At 38.3% G+C, this 22357-nt stretch overlaps 1 protein-coding gene across 1 annotated transcript in view; it reads right to left on the bottom strand.

The window, feature by feature from the left end:
• LOC103025280 (myosin-16-like) overlaps positions 1–21157 on the bottom strand; it is a 35738-nt gene extending 14581 nt beyond the window's left edge. The window contains exons 1-31 of the mRNA XM_022683374.2: positions 20891–21157; positions 20653–20796; positions 19551–19707; positions 18740–18767; positions 17509–17608; positions 17279–17371; positions 17108–17171; positions 16929–17027; positions 15133–15236; positions 14909–15047; positions 14522–14790; positions 12881–13051; positions 12581–12757; positions 12287–12472; positions 11371–11458; positions 11075–11192; positions 10856–10976; positions 10631–10767; positions 9226–9307; positions 8971–9144; positions 8649–8876; positions 7338–7442; positions 7162–7248; positions 6926–7071; positions 4420–4510; positions 4231–4287; positions 4034–4120; positions 2667–2912; positions 816–933; positions 590–717; positions 230–426 (exon numbers count right to left, since the gene is read on the bottom strand). Of these exons, the coding sequence (XP_022539095.2) occupies positions 230–426; positions 590–717; positions 816–933; positions 2667–2912; positions 4034–4120; positions 4231–4287; positions 4420–4510; positions 6926–7071; positions 7162–7248; positions 7338–7442; positions 8649–8876; positions 8971–9144; positions 9226–9307; positions 10631–10767; positions 10856–10976; positions 11075–11192; positions 11371–11458; positions 12287–12472; positions 12581–12757; positions 12881–13051; positions 14522–14790; positions 14909–15047; positions 15133–15236; positions 16929–17027; positions 17108–17171; positions 17279–17371; positions 17509–17608; positions 18740–18767; positions 19551–19707; positions 20653–20796; positions 20891–21100 (4151 nt within the window). The 5' untranslated portion in view covers positions 21101–21157. The remainder of the gene's footprint in view (positions 1–229; positions 427–589; positions 718–815; positions 934–2666; positions 2913–4033; positions 4121–4230; positions 4288–4419; positions 4511–6925; positions 7072–7161; positions 7249–7337; positions 7443–8648; positions 8877–8970; positions 9145–9225; positions 9308–10630; positions 10768–10855; positions 10977–11074; positions 11193–11370; positions 11459–12286; positions 12473–12580; positions 12758–12880; positions 13052–14521; positions 14791–14908; positions 15048–15132; positions 15237–16928; positions 17028–17107; positions 17172–17278; positions 17372–17508; positions 17609–18739; positions 18768–19550; positions 19708–20652; positions 20797–20890) is intronic.
• Positions 21158–22357: the final 1200 nt, after the last annotated feature.

Below are 22357 nucleotides of genomic sequence, written 5' to 3'. Positions count from 1 at the left end.
GGAACAGGGCACAGACATGACTAAATCGATTATATTCCAATGTCATGTCTCAATACTAATACTGACCAAAATCTGATTAGTACTATTGAATCTATATTAGTATTATTAGTATTATAGTGAGTTTTCTATAATGTGGAGAAAGATCTGTGAGCAATAGTTTGTGAGTCTATATGCAGTGTTAATTTTACAGTAACAGTGTTGGGTGAAGGTACTGTATGAGTCTGCTTACTTGGTCTCCTCCAGTTCCTCAGTTTTGTGGATGGCATCCGTCTCGTACTTGGTTCTCCAGGTGGTCACCTCTGCGTTGAGTTTGGAGATGAGGCGCTGCATCTCCGATTTGCCCTCCTGCTCCTCATCCAGCTGCTCCTTCATCAGGTCCAGGTCATGCTGAGCATTAGCCAGGCCGATGACAGCTGCACTTCGAGCCTGAAATGGGATAAATCCAGTGTTTTTTTCTCCACACACGTGTTCTAAAGTTCTGCCAGTTGAGATTCTGTGTGCTGTGTTGGTTCGTGTAGAGTTTATTTTAGTTTATTATTTGTTATTAAATACAGTGACACAGGAGCTCAAGCCGAGAGAAATTATTCACCTTTGACTCTTCGTCCACCTGTCTTTTCAGCTCATCGTTCTGGGTGGTCAGTGAAGCTTTGATCCGTGTAATCTGGTTGAGCTTACTCTGTGCCTCCCCCAGTTCACGGCTGAGATCGCTGTTCTCGGCTGAGGGGAGATCATAGAGATATTTCTTTCATATGAGTAATTCACAGCGTGAATAATGCCAGTAATCTGAGCTGCAGGCAGGGATGAGCTGTCTCTACCTGTCAGATGGATTTTGATGGTATTGAGCTCAGTCTGGGATCTCTCCATCTCTGCCAGTCTGGAATTAGCCTCGGCCAGGCTGTCCTCTAACTTACGGACGTGGGCCTCAGCGTTCAGCTGTGTATAAAATATGAGTGTAAGAAAATATCTATACAATTGAGTATCATTATATTACGTTTTGCAAAACTGTAACTATGGTGCCCTATGTGGTTTCTAGGGTGTTGCTAAGTGGTTGCTGTAATTTGGTGTCACATTAATTTAAATGAGTATAAGGTGACTTAAGAGGTGATCCAGCAGACTAAGGCCACTGCCACTATGATCGGGAGATTGCCGATTCGAATCCTGTTTATGTAGCTTGCCATCGGCTATCAGAGCCCTGAGAGAGAGCACATTTGGCCTTGCTCTCTCTCTGGGTGGGTACAGTAGATGGTGCTCTCACCCCTCATCACTCCTAGGGTGATGACGATCAGCACAAGGCATCTGTGAGCTGATGTATAGGAACTGAGCCGCTGCGCTTTCCTCCGAGCGCACTGTGATGCTACTCGGCAAAGAGGCGGTGACTGATTTCACATGTATCGGAGGAGGCGTGTGCTAGTCTTCACCCTTCTGGTGTTGGGACATGACTAGTGATAGGGGTAAAGAGTCCTAATGAGTGGGTTGGGTAATTGGCTGTGTAAATTGGGGAGAATATTGGAAAAATATATAAATAAAATTATATAAAAATGAGTTTGAGAAAGACTGATTTAAAAACATTTAACATTAACATTAATCCATGCATCTTCCCAATTGGTTCCTGGCATCCCTTGCACCATATTCATTTGCATAATGCGCTTGTCCCCCACCCCTACATTAGTAATCAAATTAACATTTACTGTAAAAAAGTAAGTAACATGACTAAGTAATTAATTGTTGACATGATATTTTTTATTAGCCTCTCTATATATTTATCCACTGCTTATTCAGGGACGCTTAGCTTGTGTTTCTGTTTCTTAATACTAGATAAATGGCCCTGCTTCCCTTCTGACAGCCTATTAAACCTTTACATCAAAAAGCATTCCCAGCACAGAGTTATTCATTGCAAATCTCAGTCAGCATGAAGTCTCACTGGCAGTAAAGGAAATGGTAGCTTGCTCTCAAGACCTACAACACTGGGGCCAGATAGTCCAACATTATATAAAAGGTAGAGGGCTAGTGGGCAGGACTACACACAGATGGTGAAATAGGGGTTGGATGAAAGGTCCATTATGCAAATAAATGCTGCCAGAAAAGGACATTAATTAAAGTGATACTACATTATTTAAGTAAAATCTACTATATAGCACCAAAAATCTAATTCAGTTTACTTCTCTTTCCCAATTTTACCAATGTTGTTGCTTAATCAGTTATTTTGTATAAATGTTACACAAGTAATTGCAATGTGACTGTACCTGAATCCCATGTGAATGTGGGATCTGGGTTGGAATATATTGAGGTGAAAAATAATAAAAATAAATTCCCAAATAATTATTGATTACATGTAAAGATTGGTGTGAGGCAGTGGTTCATCTCTGCAGTATCGCAATATATCACAATACATAACTGATATATTGTATACTGTGTATACTGTGATATATCATAAGCCCTGTATTGTGATAAATATTGTATAATATCACCAGGTTCATGCCAATATACAGCCTCAGTTTGAAAGACTAAGAGTCAAGCTCCTGAACTGACCTATGGTGCATTGATCTTCAGCTACAATGATGGACTAATGACTGATGTCCTATTAAAAGGAATGATTGGAGGGGTAAGTACAGTAGGTACTGAGTAATTACCCTACAGGTAATAGGCTGTTGGTGATTAACTCTCACCTTGGATTTCTGCACTGCCTCTACCGTGGCGTTCAGGTCGTCAATCTCCGCCTTCATGACCTGCTTGTCCTTCTCCAGTTTGATCCGGACTCTCTGTAGATTCTCTACCTGCTCGCCCAGCTCCGCCATGGCGTCCGAGTGCTTCTTCCTCAGGGCGGAGGCAGTGGCCTCGGACTGCAGAGCCGCCTCCTCCAGCTCTCTGCGGAGCTTCATCAGCTCAGCTTCACGTTTCTTATTCTGCTCGATCTGAACACAGAGACATGCACTGTTTTTAAAAAACGATCAATTTCTAACAGCAGGGTTACCTGAAAATATCTGCAAAAAGTAGTACAGTTTTAGCAACCTGCAACAAGAAAGTTACTTTACTTTTAACTAATATTTAACTAATATACGTTATCTTATCAAAAATCATGGAATATAAAAGACCTTCACTGTGTTTTTGGCAAACAAACCTTTGTGCAGCAGTGCAATTTTTTTTTTTTACAGTCATACCACATAACAAAAGTAAGTTCATTAAAAACAAAAAATGACTATTCATTCTCTTACTTCTGTATGGTTAGTAGGGGTGTGCCATATCGTGTCGCACATGATAATATCGTCACATTTTTTAAATATCGTGAACGATATAATGTTCTAAAATATCGCCATATCACCCATCCCATTTCCCATTATATATCTACTAGAGACAGATTATATCTGACCAGTATCATTTATTTTACTTTAATCCTGGATATATGGAGATATTTAGAGTGCATTATTATTACTATGATGACATTCTGGATCATCGACTTCTGTTACAGATCTGATAAAAAATCTTGTATTTTTTAAATATTTTTTTTTACATTGTCATATCGCCAAGAGTATCGTAATTAGGCTGTTGAAAATACTTTAATTATTTAATGTGGAATGCTTTTTTACCATGCATATGCTGTACATTACTGTGCCTGTGCAAAGTTAGTGGTTGCTATGGTATACAAGGTGGTTTGCTATTGGGCATCCCAAATACTTGCTATGTTTTTGGGAAAAGAAGTGATTTACTCTAGAGAACAAAATACTCTAGAGTATTTTAAATGTGAGGTACAAATGAAGTTATACTTATAATGTGTATATTGTGTATATCTCTAAAACAGCAACTTTACAGGAGAGAACAAAAAACCTTGTAAACTTTCAATGGAAGTCAATATAAAAAAAGTTTATTTCAGGTAATTTTGAAGAGTTTCTATTTGTTCATTCATTAAGAAATTTTGGCACAGTGTAAGGGATAATTTGTCTTTTCAAATTATGTAGTAAACTAAAAATCAACAAAAATGGAGATAAATGTTTTTCGTAGGACAGCGACGATATGCATTTTAATGGTGTGTGCTTGCCTGAGCAAAAGTGGCACCCCCTGCCTCCTCCAGTCTGTCCCCAAGATCCTCAAGATCCCGGGACAGATCTGCTCTCTGCTTTTCAACCTGAGAATAAGAGGAATAAGAAGAAGAGAAAGCCTTTGTTACACTAATGACTGGAAAACAGAGAGTGAGAGAATGCAGTGAGATGAAGTGAGATGAAGAGAATTATATACCTTAGCTCTTACTGCCCTCTCCGCCTCCAGCTCCTCCTCCAGCTCCTCGATGCGGGCCTGCGTGACAGCAGAATATGTCAGTGGAATTGCGAGGGAATGACAGTCATTTGTTTTCTTGGCATAACAGTCAGTGTTAGGAAGAGAAAGCGGCATAAATGAAGATTAAGGCTTTTGGGGAAAAAGGGAAACCTGGTGCTCTTTGAGCTTCCTGTGCAGAGTGGAGCTGAGAGACTGCTCATCCTCCAGTTTAGCGTTCAGATGGTTAATTTCCATGTCCCTCCTGAAATTAGAGAGCATTGTTAATGATATTCAGTATATAGACAACATTATTAAGATACTTGCTCATTAATGGTTTCTCCTGAAATATGTATCTGGTCATGTGCTCTAGTGTGTGCTGTGGTTAGGCTCTGTCCCTCACCTGAGGTCCATCATGACAAGACACAGCTGCAGCTCATTCAAGGACCTAATGCAGATTATTTTTAGCAGCTAACTGTGTTTCGTAGGTTGCGAAGTTGCTGTGTTATTTGTCTAAACGCTTAACACAGTTTCTTTCTTGATTCCCTGTGTTTTAACCTATGGCTTGTTTTTCAACCTTTATTATAGATCTGCCTGTGGTATACCTGCCTAACTATTTCCTGACTTGCTGTCCAGGCTCTAGAATGCCAATATAATGCTCATTGGTTTCAAACAACACAATCTTCAGATGCATGTAGCCTATTATGAAGATGATCCGTGCAGAGACTCACGAGAACTCGAGAGAAATGTCCAACTGAGCTTCTTTAATACATTTACATTGTACTAAAATAAAAGTAGATCAAATTTATCAACATTAACATTTAATTTAACATGTTCCCCTTAAATTACATTTACTTTTATACTTTAGGAAGTTTTGAAACCAGTACTTTTACACTTTTACTTAAAGAGTAAAAAACTTGAGTTGATACTTTAACTTCTACAGAAGTATTTTAAACAATAGTATCTATACTTGAAAATGAATGTCAATACTTTTCACACCTTTGTGTATCTGTATTTAGAACTGCATTTAGTTTAAAACCGAAGCTCTTCCGTTTTGACTGAGCACTCTCTAAATATTCGTCTGAACGAAGTATAAATATAGCTAAAATATGTCACTAGATGACGTAATGTGTCCATTTTCAAATTTGTGATGTTATCACACTGTTTTTACATGCTGCCTTTTACAGTATTTTATTCTTTGTTTGGGCGATTCTCTCCTGTGGGGCATGGGGATGTTTGTACAATAGGACACTTCATTTGTAGCTGCTTGCATTGTCTTAAAAAACTTACTCGAGGGGTCTGAATAAGCTTTAACTGCCCTGACGATGAGGTTGTACAAAGCCCCAAGAAACTCTCTTAGCACTTGCATTTTGCGTTACTTATCTATGGTGACATGAAAAAAGGAAGTAAGGGCTGATAGTGGGCGCCAGATAGATGGAACATTCCATTTCTGAAGTTGAGCAGGCATTTATCTGCTAAGGGAAAGTGTTATAGAAAGTATTACCACCCACAGTAGACAGGATAGTGGATGGTAATGATTGTGGCTGGCAGCATCTGGCTAGAATTGTCAACTCTGGAATATAATATAATAATACCCACGCTGGGTGCTAATGTTGGTGTGGATAGTTGGTTGCAGTCATGTTGCTGCTATGGATGTGATGGTGTTATTGGATGTTTTTTTTTATAGTGTTGTTGGGTGGTTCATATGCTGTTTAATTATGTAGTTTCTTAGTCGGGGGCTGGCCGATTGCTGTGATAGCTCAACTGGCTGCTATGATGAATTAGGTGGTTGCTGGCATTTTTAGTGGCAGAATATTCAAAATATGATGTTTGTTCTATTATTTAAGATAATTGTTGGAGTACAGTCCAGAGAAGGCTTTCTATTAGATTGGCATTTCTGGCATTAGCTATGGTGCCAATAATATGTTCATATTTATCTTCTTCAAAAGGTTCTATACTGTTTGCAATACTTATGCTCTACAGGGACTAGATAAGCAGTGTATGTGTATGCATTTGCACATCTGTGTCAGCAATGGGTGCAATTAAACCTAAAGAACAGTATTGTGCAAATGTTTTAGGCACCGGTGGGAATTTAAGTAAAGAATAAGTGTCTTATCTGTGCAGTAAGTGTTTATTAACGAATGAAACACATTACAGCATTACAATAAATACAAACAGAAATTTTACACAAAGCAGAGATTTTACAGCCCTGTTTTCCTTAAAACAGCTCCTTATCTCTCCTCCTCATCTGAGTTTAATAGAGTTATTATTTCTAGTTCTCATCATATTAATCAACACCTGGTTTGGTAAATTGGTAAATTTGGTAAATCAGGTGAGCTGCTGACGGAACTGAACACATGCTATACACATGCTGGCTGAGGAGCATCCAGGAGAAATCTGGAATCTCTACATTTTGTTCTTCAGCTCGGCTCACAGGATATAACATACTTGGTTAAAAATGGGAATTCCTTGTTAAGTTTTACTGTATTTATGTTTATTTGCATCTGTTTAAATCATATGTGGTGCTTTTTTCCAGGTAAAAACACTCGTATTACTGAGATAAATGGATTAGTGTCATTTGCTTTGGTGCCTAAAACTTTTGCACAGTACTGTACGTCCACACATATCTGGACATATATTTTACATACTGTGTAGTATGTTAAAACAGTTCTGTACATACTTTTTGACAACCTCCTCCAGGTCTATTTTAGCTCTCTCCATCTCGTTGAGGTTATCGATGGTCATCTTCAGATCTGCCTCGGCTTTGCGTCTGGCCTTCTCCACCTCTCCTCGGATTTTCTTCTCCTGCTCCCAGTTATCTTCCAGCTACACACACCAAACAGGATTTCCTTTGTTACAAAGTGATTTATGATTTGGTTTTCCAGTCATGGAAAGGTCTGGAATCTCAGAGCTTACCTCATGCACTTGAGAGGTGAGCTTGCTGTTGGTTTTGGTGAGATGATTCACTTTATCCTCCTCAGCTTGAAGGTCGTCCAGAGTTTTCTGGAGGTAGAAACTTGCATTAACCTTTCTTTATAAGGAAATGAGGGTGGGATATAGGGTGAATGAGAAACCATGTGGCAGGGTTTAACCTGTTGCAGTTCCTCCAGAGCCTTTCTTTCCTTCTGGGACCTGGTAATGGTATCGTCCCTCTGACCAAGTTCGGCTGTCAAAGAGCGCACTTTGCTGTCCAGGCCCTGAAATGCCAATATAATGATCTCTGATGTCAAACAACACAATTTTCATTTTTTTCCCATATTTAGGATCACACTCTATATATTTTTTTTTGTTAAATATTTATTAATAATAAGGTGGTTATCTATATATTTCACTGGGATATTTTTTTATTTATGCCTTTTTGCTTCTACTCCTTACATTTTCACACACTTACATTACTCCTGTTTCATTTCAGCTTGTTTTAATTCCGGCTTGTCATTGTTTAATAAAAACACTATCCAGATAAATCTCTCCATCCAGATAGAGTGAATCTGATTGTGATTGGATGTAGAGAAGTATAAACATATACCATTCCGACTCCCTATTGGTTTATACTGTGATCCATCACACCTGCACACGTCACGAGACTCAAGAGAACTCCAGTCCAACTAAGCTTCTTTAATATATTTACTTTCTACTAAAATACATTCATTTTCTGTGGGCATATATGCAGCTGAAACAGGAAACAGCCTAGTGCATCCCAAATTTATCAACACTAAGATTTAAATATAAAATTATACAGTCATTATGGCTTTAAAAAAAAATGTTTTGGGGAGGAAGGGTAGTGCACTATAGGCTCATGTGGGGTGACCTAAGCTTTTGATCTTAATGGCATTTGTTTTATTTACCCTTACATTACTTTTTCTTTTATACTTTAAGTAGTTTTGAAAGCAGTACTTTTGCACTTTTACTTAAGGAGTGAAAAGCTTGCGTTGATACTTTTTTTAAACACTATTGTCTAGACTTATACCTACAGAGCAATGAATGTGAGTATTTATGACAACTTTATGTATCTGCATTTAGATGATTTAAAACTAAAAGTCAGACATGTTGTTCTCTGAAGACGTTTTGACCGAGCGCTCTCTGAGCACTTGTCTGCAGTGCATGCAAGTTCATTTTCTTAAAAACTCATTAAAGGGGTCTAAAAAAGCTCTAAATCTACTAAAAAATGATAAACTGGTAACCCTGTTCCTCTGAATTAAATTAAACTTGCAATGATAAGATTTACACAAATCATGTTTTAAAAGCACCATTCCACATGCTCAAAGCAAGTACATATTCCCACCAGAGAGGGCTTCAGATCCACAAATCTACAGACTGTTGCTTTAAAGTGCATCTCTGTTAGTTCTCTACATCTATCCCACATCTGTATTATACTCTCCTGGAATTTTCTCTCTGACTTTCACCTGTTTTTCCTTCTCTGACTTTGCCAGAGTGGACTCCAGGCCTTCCAGATCTCTCTTCAGGTCCATAAGCTCTCCTTCCAGCTTGCGCTTCTGAGCACTTAATGCCATAGCACTGCCCTCCTCCTCCTCCAGCCTCTCCTTCATATCCTGGATCTGCTCCTCCATGTTCATCTTCTGTTTCATCAGCTGGCTGCAGCGCTCTTCAGCGTCGGCTATGCTGTCTTGCTCCTAGTAATACAGGCACATGAATTTCAATTAAATTCTCTTTATGCTCTGCATGCATTTTAACAGGGTGACGATTATACCCGTATCTCACACTTACAGCTGCCAGGGCTAAGGCCAAGTCACTCTTCTCTTTAGACAGAGTGACGAGTTTTTCATCCAGCTCTTTGATCTTTTCCGTCATTTCTGCCGTTTTCTCGAGGGCAACCCGTAACTCTTCCTCTTTAGCCTTCAGCTCATCCTCCTGACGAGCGACGTGCAGCAAAGGCTTGACCTGAAAAAATGAAAGAATGATTTAAATTAAAAAGAGAACAAAGAAAGACACAGAATGTGGTTTATATTATTACAGACTCACCTTTGTGTATAGTTTCCACCATCCCCAGTATCTGAGCTGAAGGAACTTCCTCACGTTTCTCTGAAGAGCAATGAGAGCAATTCTGCAGTAACAGAGAAGATAAGCAGGGTCAGGGTGCATACTCATAATACAGAAAGATGATTCATAAAGAAGAAATGTCGTATCCAGAACACGGTTACTATTTACACGTACAAAATCATGGGATAGGAGTTTGTATATTGATCATTTAGTGTTATATCATGCGATGGCTTGGGAATGCCCACACCTGGGTGTGTGTGGTGTTAACTCATGAGTGAGGCTGAACACTGGCCAGTGTGCTCATGGCAAGGCAAAGTGAATTATGGGAGTGGACAGTAACAAAGTGGGTGGTAATGACAAACGGATAAGCTACTCTGACAGAAATCAGATCAACCTTCAATGCAGGAGACACCCCCCCCTATACACATCCTACAGGTCATTTCTGCATTCCTGTCCCATAACCTTTGGCATGTCAGTGTACATTTTCAGTTACTTTAAATAAAACAACAATACAATGAGAAGCATATAAGAACTACCATTAAAACAGCTTATTAACTATCTTAAACTTATTTCTAATAACTGTAAGATGTATGACTGTGTTTATGACTTTATGTGTTTATGAGTATGATTTTAAGGTAGTTTATCATAAAGTGGTACCTGTTGCCTTAATGTAATATAGTAAGTAACTAAACACACTAGCCATCACTATACATAGACAAAATAAGTGTATACCATGTTCTGAAAATTTCCAATGTTTGCCAGCACTGCAGGGGGCACTAAAACCATGCACATTTTGATGAACTACATATTCTCATAAGCTGAATGTAAGAGTGAAATTTTTACTACCTAGTGCACTTGTTTGGATCTTTGTTGTATTTTGTTGTGGTGTCCAAACACATAGCACAGGAATGTAAGTGGCACAATAAATAGTGTACATTCAATGTACACTAATATATATCCTATGTGCCCATTACTCATTATGTTGTTGGGTAATATGCACACAGATTCTCTTAGAAATACTAATGCTCAGTTCAAAATGTTTATGCGACATAAAGCTTAAAAACTAGTGATTTAAGCAGATGTGTTTTTACAAATTTTGTCACACTTTGTCACACAAAAAATATGCAAGTTAACATTGTGATGTCAGAAAAAGTGTTGTTTTTGTCCATTTGCACACAAACTGAAAATTGGCCAGCCTCTATTTTCAATGTTCTAAAAGGCAAAATGCAGAGAAAATCTAACAGATACATGGATACATGTGCAGAAATATATGATAAATGTGCATGGGCGCTTAGTTCAAATAATGAAAAAGATGATTTGGCCATACTTTTATATCTATATCTATATTTATATACTGTAAATATATGTAAAATGAGTTCTGACTGACCTTCTCTCAAGCATCTTCTTGAACTCTACTCTCATGAGTGTGCCCCTCAGACGCCCCTGCAGCATGGTCATGATTTTAGCCAGCCGCTCATCCCGCATGTCCTCCAGCTTAGCCAGGACTCCAGCTCGGAAGAACACCTGCAATATTGAAATGTTTATTTGAGATGGACTTCATGACATTTGTTACTCTGGTGTCTGCTTTTTTATTATGCTTCTTTGATCATACCTTGGTGTGTCCTATCCTGTACTCCATATCGTCCAACCCAATCGAACCTAGAATCAACTCAGAGGCCTTTTTGTTGTCCACAAATCCCTTTGGGATCACATTGGGGTTGAGGATGTAATACCTGTAAACAGCATTAAGAGAGTAAGTGTATATTTACAGCTGAAATGTCCTAATGCTGAGTAATTACTGTTGCATAAGGCCGTGTATGAGGGAGAATACCTCTGCTTAAACTCAGGGTACTGCAATCTATTGGGAAAGCCTTTCCTGCAAATGCGGATTCCCTCCAGGACACCATTACAGGCCAGCTGGTGCAGGATTAAATTTGCATCACAAACACCTGGACAAACACAGAGACTTACATAAGTGCTATAAAAGCAAAGGAATGGTACTTTTGTGTGTTTATATAAATGTGTTTTCTGCTTGTGTTACATACAGGATCTCCCTTAGGTATGCTGGGAATTGCAGTAATGTGTCTTAGGTCTAAGCGAAAGCCTTTTCTGACATTTTATATTTACCAGACTGCTTGAATTCATTGGGTACAATGCAGCGTACAAAGTGGGGAGCCGTGCTTCGCAGGGTGCTCATCAGTTTGTTCAGCTGCTCCTGTCAAATGAAAGATGAAAGCAAGCAGAGTAAGGAACAGGACTGAAAATTGTACAATCAGTGACAAAAATGATGCACCCTGGATTGCTTCAGAATTCGACATGCAGTAATGTCTTAGATTACTGTAGATACTGTATATAAATGATTAGACGCTGGATCTTGCTACAAATATCGTAAAAAGGTGCCCCTCCTCTGCTGCCAGATATTTACCAAGTCATTATGTGGCGAGTAAAATGAAGTGTAATGGGATGGAGTGCTACAATCTAGTAGCTCTCCAGCCCAGAGGGTTGTTGAACCCAACTGCAGAACAGTTGATCTCAAAGCAGGTAAATCCAAAGAGAAAGGAAAAAAAATGAATTAAGCACTACACCTGGGCCATCAGGGTCATGGTCCAATACACAATCACTGCCCCGGCTAGTGAATTGGGATGCGGCCAGAAAAAAAACACACTTATAAAGAGATAGGGAGCCCAAGAATGGGCGGAAAAACAAAACGCCGAGCGCAACAGACAGACAGGGGGGGAATGAAAACAAAAGCTCGCCAGAGAAGCATTTTATTTATTTTTTTTTGTTCACCTCCACCAGTCTTACACACTGCTTTTGGATAACTTTGTGCTGCAGATTGCTGCAAAAATTTAAGCAGTTCAACTTGGTTTGATGGCTTGTCATCATCTTCCGATTGATTATTTTCCAAAGATTTTCAATTTAGTAAAATCAAATATATTCATAATTTTTAGGTGGTCTTTTATTTTTTTTTCCCAGACCCGTTGTTTATTAGTAAAATGTGGAGCTGTTATTTTCACCAGTGTAGTGTAGTGTATTGTAGTACCCTGTAGAAAGCAGATACGGTCTGGAAGGAAGAGCCCTTTTTCTGTTTTTTGACACCAGCAGCAGCTTCCTCTTCTTTGAAGAGATGAGCTAGAAGAGACATGGAGGACTTCTGGTACAAGCCCACCACTGTTTCATTCAGAGGGTCTTTATTCTTCTCCAACCAGCCTGCAATGTTGTACCCGACCTGAATGTTTGGATTTAATAAACCACATTGAGTAAATCACAGACTGAGAAACTGGAACTCTAGATTTTTAATATAAACAGGTGTGTATGTGTATTAAAGTAGACTCACAGTGCCGGCATAGTGAATCAGCTCAAAGTGAACCTCCGGCCCTTTCTTACCACCTTTCGGTTTCTGAAAGTTGGCAGACTTGCCCAGATGATTGTCATACAAGGCCGTCTTAAAAGTGACATCCGTGGCCTTGGGGAACACACACTGCTCCTCAAGGATGGAAAAGATCCCCATTGGCTGAAAGACAGAGGAAAATTCGGAGGTAAGGAACTGCTGATGTGAGTTATTTTTGGCGCTCATACCTCATAACTACACCGGACTGTAATGGGATTCAGTTTAAGGTGAGAAAAGCTGGCTAACCTTCTCCAGCAGCTCAATGCAGGCCTGCAGGTCGAGTCCGAAGTCTATGAAGACCCAGTCTATCCCCTCTTTCTTATATTCCTCCTGTTCCAGGACGAACATGTGGTGGTTGAAAAACTGTTGCAGTTTTTCATTGGTGAAGTTGATGCACAGCTGCTCGAAGCTATTAAACTGTGAAAGAAATGCCAGGAAATTACAACAACGGATTAGATTACTCACAGTAGAGATATTGTATTGGAACGGTATTGATATTGTATTGGTTTCGGCAGTTTATGCTTTCCTGTGGGGTACAAAAAGAAAAATAATGGAAATACAAATGGCTTTCTTGATGCTGTAGAAAAGAGGTCACTAATAGATGGACCCCAGGACACCTATCTTTAATCAAACTGAATTATTAATCAAACCTTTCTTGATAAAGTGTTTATTGTAACTGGCATAACTTTTCCAGCCTTTAAAGTACAGGTTTAGCAATGCTGGAATCTTACAGACTCTATTCAGCCAATCAGATAAATACTAACTATTACTTCTAATAACTACTTTTGGGACAGCTGAAGGACAATTGTTGTCTACAATCTGGCAGGAACTTATGAGACCCTTGTGAGCAGTATAGTTCATGTATTTTATTATCAAACCATTTACATTTCCACCAAATATTTGTTTAATCTAATTTTATTAGGTCAAATTGGCCATTTTATGCTAACATCAGCCAGCAGAGGAGAGAAGTGGTCCTGTGGTGGCTTCACTTAATTGTTTAATTACTGTTCATATCAGATATATTTCAGTTTTTCTCAATTGCTAAGACACATTTCTTGAAACCATCCATCCATGTCTCTAAACTGTAAAAACTCAATTTTTAAACTACATTCACAAAAATGTTTAACTTTTCCTGCAAAACCAAACTATTGCCTCATAACAGAACCCGAGTCAAGCAAAATGAAAAGCACTACTAAATAGTCATTACACACAACATAGAAAAAAGGAAAGCACAACAATCAGATCATAAAGTCTTTAAAAATAATATTTAGTGTTACAAACAAATCTGTTTAGCAATTGTAGTACAAATATATAAAATTCTACAAAAAGAACAATTCTACAAAAAGGACATGCAGTTACAAAAAATACATGAATCTGCTCAGGTTGGGCTGAACTCAAAGTCCTGCTTCCTTCAGTGTCAAACCGTGGACTAGAACATGGTCTATGACAGTTGCCCGTCTGATTGTTTCTGTCCATAGTGAAACCTCAGCGAACAGGGCTCCTTGTAATGGATTATATTGGTTACTTCACATCATTAACCATGTGTGGGATCAATTTTAGGTGGCTGTGTTTAAGTTGAGACACCTGTGCTTTCACTGAGTTTCACTTTTGCTGCCTGTGTTACCATTATTCTACCCAAGTGCATCACAATGCAAAATGTGTTTAAGTGGGTGAAAATATGTTTGCAAGTTGTGTCTAACTAGGAGAAAAGTGCTTAAGGTTCTGCCAAAAGGGTAATAAATGGGTTCAGGGCACTGAGCATTTGGTTCAGACAACAGGGTTCAGTGTTTTAGCAATTGGGAAAAACTGTATTAAAATTGGTTATATACTTGGGATTTCAGTGTCATTCTTGGTACCACACTGTAAGTTATAAAACTCAATAGTTACCTCAAAGATTTCAAAGCCAGCAATATCCAAAACTCCAATGAAGAACTGGCGCTGCATCTTTGTGTCCAGAGTTTTATTGATCCTGTTCACCATCCACTTGAACATTCTGTCGTAGATGGCTTTAGCCAGAGCTCCAATGGAGTAGACGCATTGGTCCTGGTTCTGACCTTTGGTCACAAACTCATTTCCAACTTTAACTCGAGGCCTGGTGATCCCCTTCTGCAGATCCCCAGAGTTGATCCCCATGAGGTGGGCAACTTTGTCAGCCACTAAAGAACACGTGCATTATACAATAATAAATGAATAACAGTAGAAAATATAATGAATAATATAGTATCCGTATCATAAAACACATTTTTGCAGTCTAGTATAATACAGTGTGCTCACCCTCAGTTGTATCAACATCAGCTTGCTCCTCTCTTGCTTTCTGTTTGAACTTCATGTTACCGAAGTGCATTATGCCCCCGGTCAGCTTGTAGATGCTCATTTTCTCCTCAGCAGTGAAGCCGAGCACATCAAACGCCATCTTTCAATAGAACAGTAACCAATCCCTTTAGATTATGTAATAATGAGCATTATAAAGTGCTGGGTGTCGCTGAGTTTACACTTACATCAGTCAGCATCAGCTCCTCTTTATCATCCATGTTATCCACCACCGTGACTCCCTGACAGATCCAAACATACTGTTTTGGGTCCGCGACCAGAAGGAGAGCCTCTGTAAAGAGTGAAAGGAAAAATGAATGTCTGTAGGGATTTTTTTGTGCAGCCTATGACTGAATGGACAGAAAACTGTAGACTCTTCTTCCTCCAGAATACAGAGTCTGAAATAATTAGGAGATTAAGGGTGCCCTCTTGTAAAAAGAAAGTGTAGAAAACGTCTAGAGTTGACTTGATGGGCCGGTTTCCAAGGGTGATTAAGTGTAGTTATTAATTATATTTTGCTGTCAGTGGAGAATCTCTATTCAGAATGCTGTGGAGTAACAGACCATAGTATGGGGAAATAGGTTGGGTCTAGTAAACTTAGTGGAAGAAAACTTAGTAGAAGAAACTTATACATTTACCTACTTCATACTATCAATAACCACATCTAGGGTGAAGCAAAGACAAAAGAAAAGATCAAAGAAGAGAGGAGAAGAGAGGAAAAGAGAAGAGAAGTGTAGACAGAAGAAGAGAAAAGAGGAGGAGTGAAGAGAAAAAAACAGTAAAGTAGAGTAGAGTAGAGCAGAAAAGAGAAGAGAAGAGTAGATAAGAGAAAAAAAGAGTAGAGTAGAGTAGAGTACAGTAGAAAAGCGAAGATAAGAGTAAAGTAGAGAAGAGTAGAGAAGAGAAGTGCAAACAGGAGAAGAGAAGATTAGAGAAGAGAAGATAAGATAAGATTAGAGATAAAAAGAAAAGAGAAAAGTACGGTAAAGAAGAGAAGAGTAGAAAAGAGAAGAGTAGAGTAGAGAAGAAAGTAGAAGAGTAGAGAAGAAAGTAGAAGAGTAGAGAAGAAAAGAGAAGAGTAGCGTAGAGAAAAGAAGACTAGAGAAGAGAAGAAAGAGAAGAGTTGAGTAGACTAGACTAGAGAAGAGGAGTGTAGAGAAGAAAAGAGAAGACTAAAGAAGAGAAGAGTTAAGTAGAGAAGAGAAGACTAGAGAAGAGGAGTGTAGAGAAGAAAAGAGAAGACTAAAGAAGAGAAGAGTAGAGTAGAGAAGAGAAGACTAGAGAAGAGAAGAGTAGAGTACAGTAGAGAAGAGAAGGCAAAACAAAGGAAGACCAGAGTAGAAAAGACAATACAAGAGAAGTGAAAACAAGAGGAGACAAGACAATACAAAATATAAGAAGAAAAAAGGAGAAAAGAGAAGAGACAAGACAAGTAAAGACAAAAAGACAAGATGAGAAGAAGAAAAGAAGAAGAGAAGTGAAGAGAAGAAGAGAAAATAAAACAAAAGAAGACAAGAAAATAAAAGACAAGTGAATTGAATACAAAAGAAGACACAATAAGAAGAAGAGAAGACGGCAAGAGAAGGGAACACAAGACATGAAATAAGTAGACAAATCAAGAGAAGTGAAGATCAGACAAGACACTACTAGAGTAGACAAGACAAGTTAAGAAAAAAAAGACAAGTTATGCGATGTCTGGTGATGTCTGTGGATTACAGACTTCAGGGAGTCCCTGATGTGAACAATAGACCTAATTACTGTATACTGTATGTATATATTTTCATTTCATATCTGATCAACAGTAATTGGGAAATTATTTACAGTATATAAAAAAATACTATAATATAGTAATGGCGACTCCATTTGGACATTAGTTGTTTGTTTCTTTTAGTGTGTGAGCTTACATCCAGTTTTTAACAGATCATTACAGACTACATCATCAAATTAAATCAGAAATGTGTTTTAGAATTCTGTTCACACTCACCCAGCAGCTCTGGTTTCTTCCCAGACAGGAGCTGGTAGAAGATGTGATAGCTGCGTTCCGCTGCTTGTTGGGAGATCACACGGGATTTCTCCAGTAGATCTGCAAGCAATAAAAAAAGAATGTTGATTTATTACAAATTGTTATAGAAAAATGTATAAAATTCCATTTTAGAGACTTACAACTTTCTATGTCTGCACCAGCCAGCTTAGCTGTTGGTCCAAAGTGGATTCGGATAAATTTCCCCTGAAAAAACAACAAAGTTCTTCAGATATGAAAGGCACAAACTCTAGTTTGCTATCTACAATAAATTAACATGAGATTTTAGCAAGTTGAGCAAAAGGCATCCTTACAAATCTAGAGGAATTGTTGTTCCTGGTGGTTTTGGCGTTACCAAACGCCTCCAGGACTGGGTTAGCCTGGATGATTTGATCCTCCAGGGAGCCCTGCAAAACAATATATACACCACCATCATTACTAACATGTACAGAGCTTAAGCAAGGTCATGAACTCTGAGCTAATGAGGTTTTAAGATCAATGGAATATCATGTTCCATACAAGGAGATCAAACTGCTCTACTCGCCTTGGAATCTGAAGATGGTTTTCCTCCAGTGGCGCCAACATTGGCGAAGTACTGGATGACCTTCTTGGTGTTTTCAGTCTTGCCAGCACCGGATTCTCCACTAGGAACAGGGATGTTTAAAAAAATAATTTGAGGAATGATATTTGAATAGTTTACCCATCTTGTTAATGTTTGGTCGTGTATAACTATGGTCAGCATGTTTCCCTTTGAGGTATGCTTAAAAAAAGTCGGACTCTCAGTGTGATGTTAAGTCAACTTAAAGCTCCACTAGATATGATTGAGATTTTGTGCTCGTGGGCTCCCTCTAAAGTTGCAGAGTGTAATAAATGTTTCCGGCCGATTAGTTTCTCTTTCTTGTTTTCTGGCTTTCACAGACATATTCTTTTTCCAGCCAGAGTGTCTGTATGTTAGTTTGTAAAGAATGAACTAGAAGTCCTTGTAGAACTGTTAGAACTAAAGGTCGGAAAGCAGGTCACAGTTCTCGCGAGCGTTGGTCGTGGCCGCTTCGGAAAACTTACAGAGTCTGGTTTGAGCTATTCCTCCTCAATGCAGCGCTTCAGTGAGTTTCAAGCTGTAATTTTACTTCTTTAAAAGATCAAAAATAAAGGAAATCCTACCTAGTGAGGCTTTAACATTAAGACCAGACAGGCTACACACACAAACAGGAAGGTGGCCTGGGGTAAAGACTACATTTAGACAGTGAGTTAAGGGGGTACAGTATTTGATTATGCAAAAAAACAATAGGAAAAGTGTGAGTTTTACTCATGTTACCCTGACCAAACATGAGCCACACCCTAAAGCCCTATTTATTCTTCTGCATTAAACCTACTCTGTAGCCTATGCAAATCCATCAAAAGTGTGCATAGGAGTGTGTTTATACTTCTGTATGCGCATATCAGTGGCATATCAGTATCACTCTGTTAGTTACATTTCCAGAGAGGTGCATGTCAAGCTACAGCATAGACTGCGGTGTAGGGTATGCAGTGACGTGTAGGCTATGGCTTAGATCCAACTCAGAAGTATAAGTTGGCCTTAAAGGGCACCTTACTTAACCAGTTTAACACAACTGAATAAAATAAAGAGAACACAATGTTCATCTCACACAATTATATAGTTTAGTTAGTTTTATTTAATCAGTTTAAGTGATCCCTATATGCCTATAGAATTCAATTAATCATAACTATAATGGTGCAGTCAGATTTGACACTGCATTGTTACAGTTGAAACTTACGTGATCAGCATTGACTGGTTCTCGTGCTCTAAAAGTGGAGAAGATAAATACAGTTAATTGCCATGAAAAAATAATCAAATTGTTATTTTCTAGTAATTTTTACATAATGTGTATTGTTTACTTAAAACACAGTTTTATTTACTCAATTCAGTTGAGTTTTACTTACTTGAAATAAAATAGTAACATTAACATTAGGGACCCTATTTTAGTGATTTATCGTGCACCAGTCAATTGTGTATAATGCAGCTGGATTTAGGGAATATCGTGTGTCTTGTATGGCAAGGGTGCAAAAAATAGGCATGTACTAATTCTCTTAATTAATCTTGGGTGTGTTTTGGGTGTAACATGAAATAAACCAATAAACCATTTTTTGCACAGCATATTGTCTAAAGGAAAACTGTTGGAATCTGTCTGTAACGTGTTGTGTCTGTTTTGGACCATTATCCTTTAGACTCAATTCACAACTGATCACTTCATGGGAAAAGTACCTGGATTGTATCCTGATAAGATATATGAAATATGAAAATTGCTTGTTTCACAGTAACTATTACTGTAATTAGTACAGTTATTAATATTTTGGTTGTTAAAAGTGTCATGAAAGACAGATGTATTACACATTTATAACATGTTGATCGAATGAGTCTGTGTTCACCTCCTGTATTGGTTTCAGTGATTGGATTTGCTTTAGTTTTAAATGAGTCTCTGGTGAGTTTACACTTGCTTTTTTATGTGGTTCGTTCTTATGCAGATGTAATCCAGATACTTAATATGCAAAAAGTGACCAGGAGTGAACAGGAACTTTGTCACTTACCCATCATCATGTCATGGTATGCATTGTCTGAGATGGAGAAGAGATGAGGGGGAACTTCACTGCGTTTCTTCCCCTTATACAGCTGAGCGACCTTCACCCCGTAAATAGGAAGCCATTTGTAGGGGTTTACAGTCACACAGAAAAGGCCGGAGTAGGTCTGCAGGGTTGGGGAATTGAGAAAATTGCAAATAAATACACAAGGAAGGTAAAGAACACCTGGGACTGGTAAATAGGGAGGCGGGGTTACAAACAAGACACAAACTGACAACACTAATGGCTAGGGTGGGGCTGAGGCAGAGATAGGACAATAACTCAGGACATGTGCTCTAACAGCACATGGGGAAAAAAACAATGTTATCTGCATTTGTTATCTGTCCCCACTCTCTATAACTATAAACTTTAACTTTAATAAAATAAAATTATTATTATTATATTTTTGCATTGTTGTGTGACTCCAAATCCCATCTATGCTTATAAAAAAATCATAATAAATCCATAATATTTCAGTTAAATTTATATTTTAGCTGTGTCCCTGAGTTTTACTCAGTCCTGTTACCATAACACATTACCCCATCTGTAACATCTGGAACATTCTACAAAAGTCACATCTACAACAGGTTCAAGTGACATCAGTTGTTTTTTCTCAAGATCATGTAAATACCAAAATTTGGTTTCCTCATTTTTTTTTATGTATATGGTCGCTGTCCAATGAAAAACAAGTATTTCAATTTTTGTTGATTTTTAGTTTACTATATAATTTACTTTACACTGTGCCAATTTCTTGATGAATGGACCAATAGAAATGTTTCAAAATGACCTGAAATTTCAAGTTTTTTTCTCCCTCCTGTAAAGCTGCTGTTTTGGAGATACTTGTTTTTCATTGGACAGCGACTTGTTTGATCCTATTGTAACTATGACTGAGGAGGTTAATCTCAACACTCTGTCCTTTTACCTAAACTAATTCTTATAGCTTATTTGTTTAATTTGGTTGTTAATTTAGTAGTAGTACAATTACTCTAACCAAAGCAGAATAAACTCTCCTTAATGCCATTGATTTCAGAAGAAACACATAGTATAGCATATATGTACTATGTGTACTTACGTAGATCCTCATATAGACGTAGCGAGAGCGAAGGTTCTCCAGCACGCTGGCCTCGTTCAGAAAGGTCAGGTTAGCCATGTCACTGGCCTGATAAAACTTGGGAGGATTCATCTGCTGAATGTCATCCTTCTTTATAGTGACTGTCTGTTGTAATAAAGACAACAACCAATCAAAATCTGCAGGCTGCACAAACTGGTACAGTGATGCTCCTGTATATTAAAAACCCTAAAAGACAAACCGCGTTTTTGACCGTCTTCACAGTGACTTTATCACCGTCGTCAGACTGGATCTCTCCTGCGATGAAGCCTTCCTTCTCGTGCTTCACCCAGCAGGACTTCTTGATGTCATAGGGCCTGTTCATGGCCTCCAGTCTCTCCTTTTCCGGGGGAGCCAGGAAAGGCATGGGGTCCACATCGTCCCCACACTCACCTTTGTAGGCGCCCGGCATGGTGGCTTAAATCCTCCACACCCTCACCAGTCAGATAAAGATGGGGTTCACCACCACAGGCAGCTGCATCAGAAATGTTCAATAAGACAACCATAAACACTGTTGGTGTTGGATTGAACCCATTCATAGAGCTTTTTTTTATATATTTCTTCATATATTTGACCTATAAATTCATCAACTTTGACGTAAAAATTAATTAACTAATAATATTACGGATGTTCTCACTGAATGTTGTAACTGCAGTAATTTAGTTCATTAAGTTTATGAATGTTTTTTTTCTTCCTCTCTCTTTATTTCTCTCTTCCAATGCAATGTTACTTGTGTGTTGTATGTTTCTGCACAGTCCTAAACGTTTGACAAGAAGAACCATAAAAACAAGACTAAAATATTAAACTTGCTTATTTATGAATTGAGGAAAATTATCTCATATTACATATATGTGAGTGGCCAAAGTATGTTAACTTTGCTTTCAGTCTCTATTGTGAGTCAATCATGCAGCAATAACTGTATCTGAACATTTTCTATTATTCTTGATAGGTCTTGAACGTCAGATTGAAGGAATTTTAGACATTTCTTCCATACAAAACAGTTCCAGTTCTGTTATGTTTGTACGTTTCCTCATTAACTGCTGCTTGAGCTCCTTCCATTTCATTTCTACTGTACTTGACTTAGAACATTAACTTTATTTTTCTTTAACCATTCAGTTGTTATTTTTCTGTGGTAGAACAGCTTAGGGTCGTTGCCTTGTTGCATGACCCATGTTCTCATTAAAGATGTCCTGACATTTCCCTTCAGAATCTGCTGGTATAATTCAGAATTCAATTTAAATTTATGTATATAGTGCTTTTTACATCAAAGGTTTTTACAAAACTGCTTTACAGAGATATTGGTCCACACCTTTTGAGTAAGCACAAAGACGGCAGCTGCAAGGAAAAGCTCCTTTAGACTGAGAGGAAGAAATCAGAGGAAAAACCAAGATTTAGTAAGAGGAACCTGCTCCTCCTTTGGGCTGGACAGTGAGATAATGGACAGTTAAGGCTAATGTAAGAGCAGAGCATTAATTATAAGAATGTGAGTAGCTGTTGGACACAAATCAGATGCTAAAATCATTTTTGCATGCAGCAAAATAGGTCAGAACCGTGATACTATGATTTTGGTATGAAACTTAAACAACTATGCAGCGGACATAAAAAAAAACATGTTATATTGAAAATGACCCATATGCTTGTTAACTGGATCAGGTACACTGTAAAAAAG

Source organism: Astyanax mexicanus, chromosome 3 (genome assembly GCF_023375975.1).
Source record: "Astyanax mexicanus isolate ESR-SI-001 chromosome 3, AstMex3_surface, whole genome shotgun sequence".
Lineage (NCBI taxonomy): Eukaryota > Metazoa > Chordata > Actinopteri > Characiformes > Acestrorhamphidae > Astyanax > Astyanax mexicanus.
The sequence above is the reverse complement of the archived record's forward strand: the minus strand, read 5'-3'. Positions and strand labels throughout refer to the sequence as shown.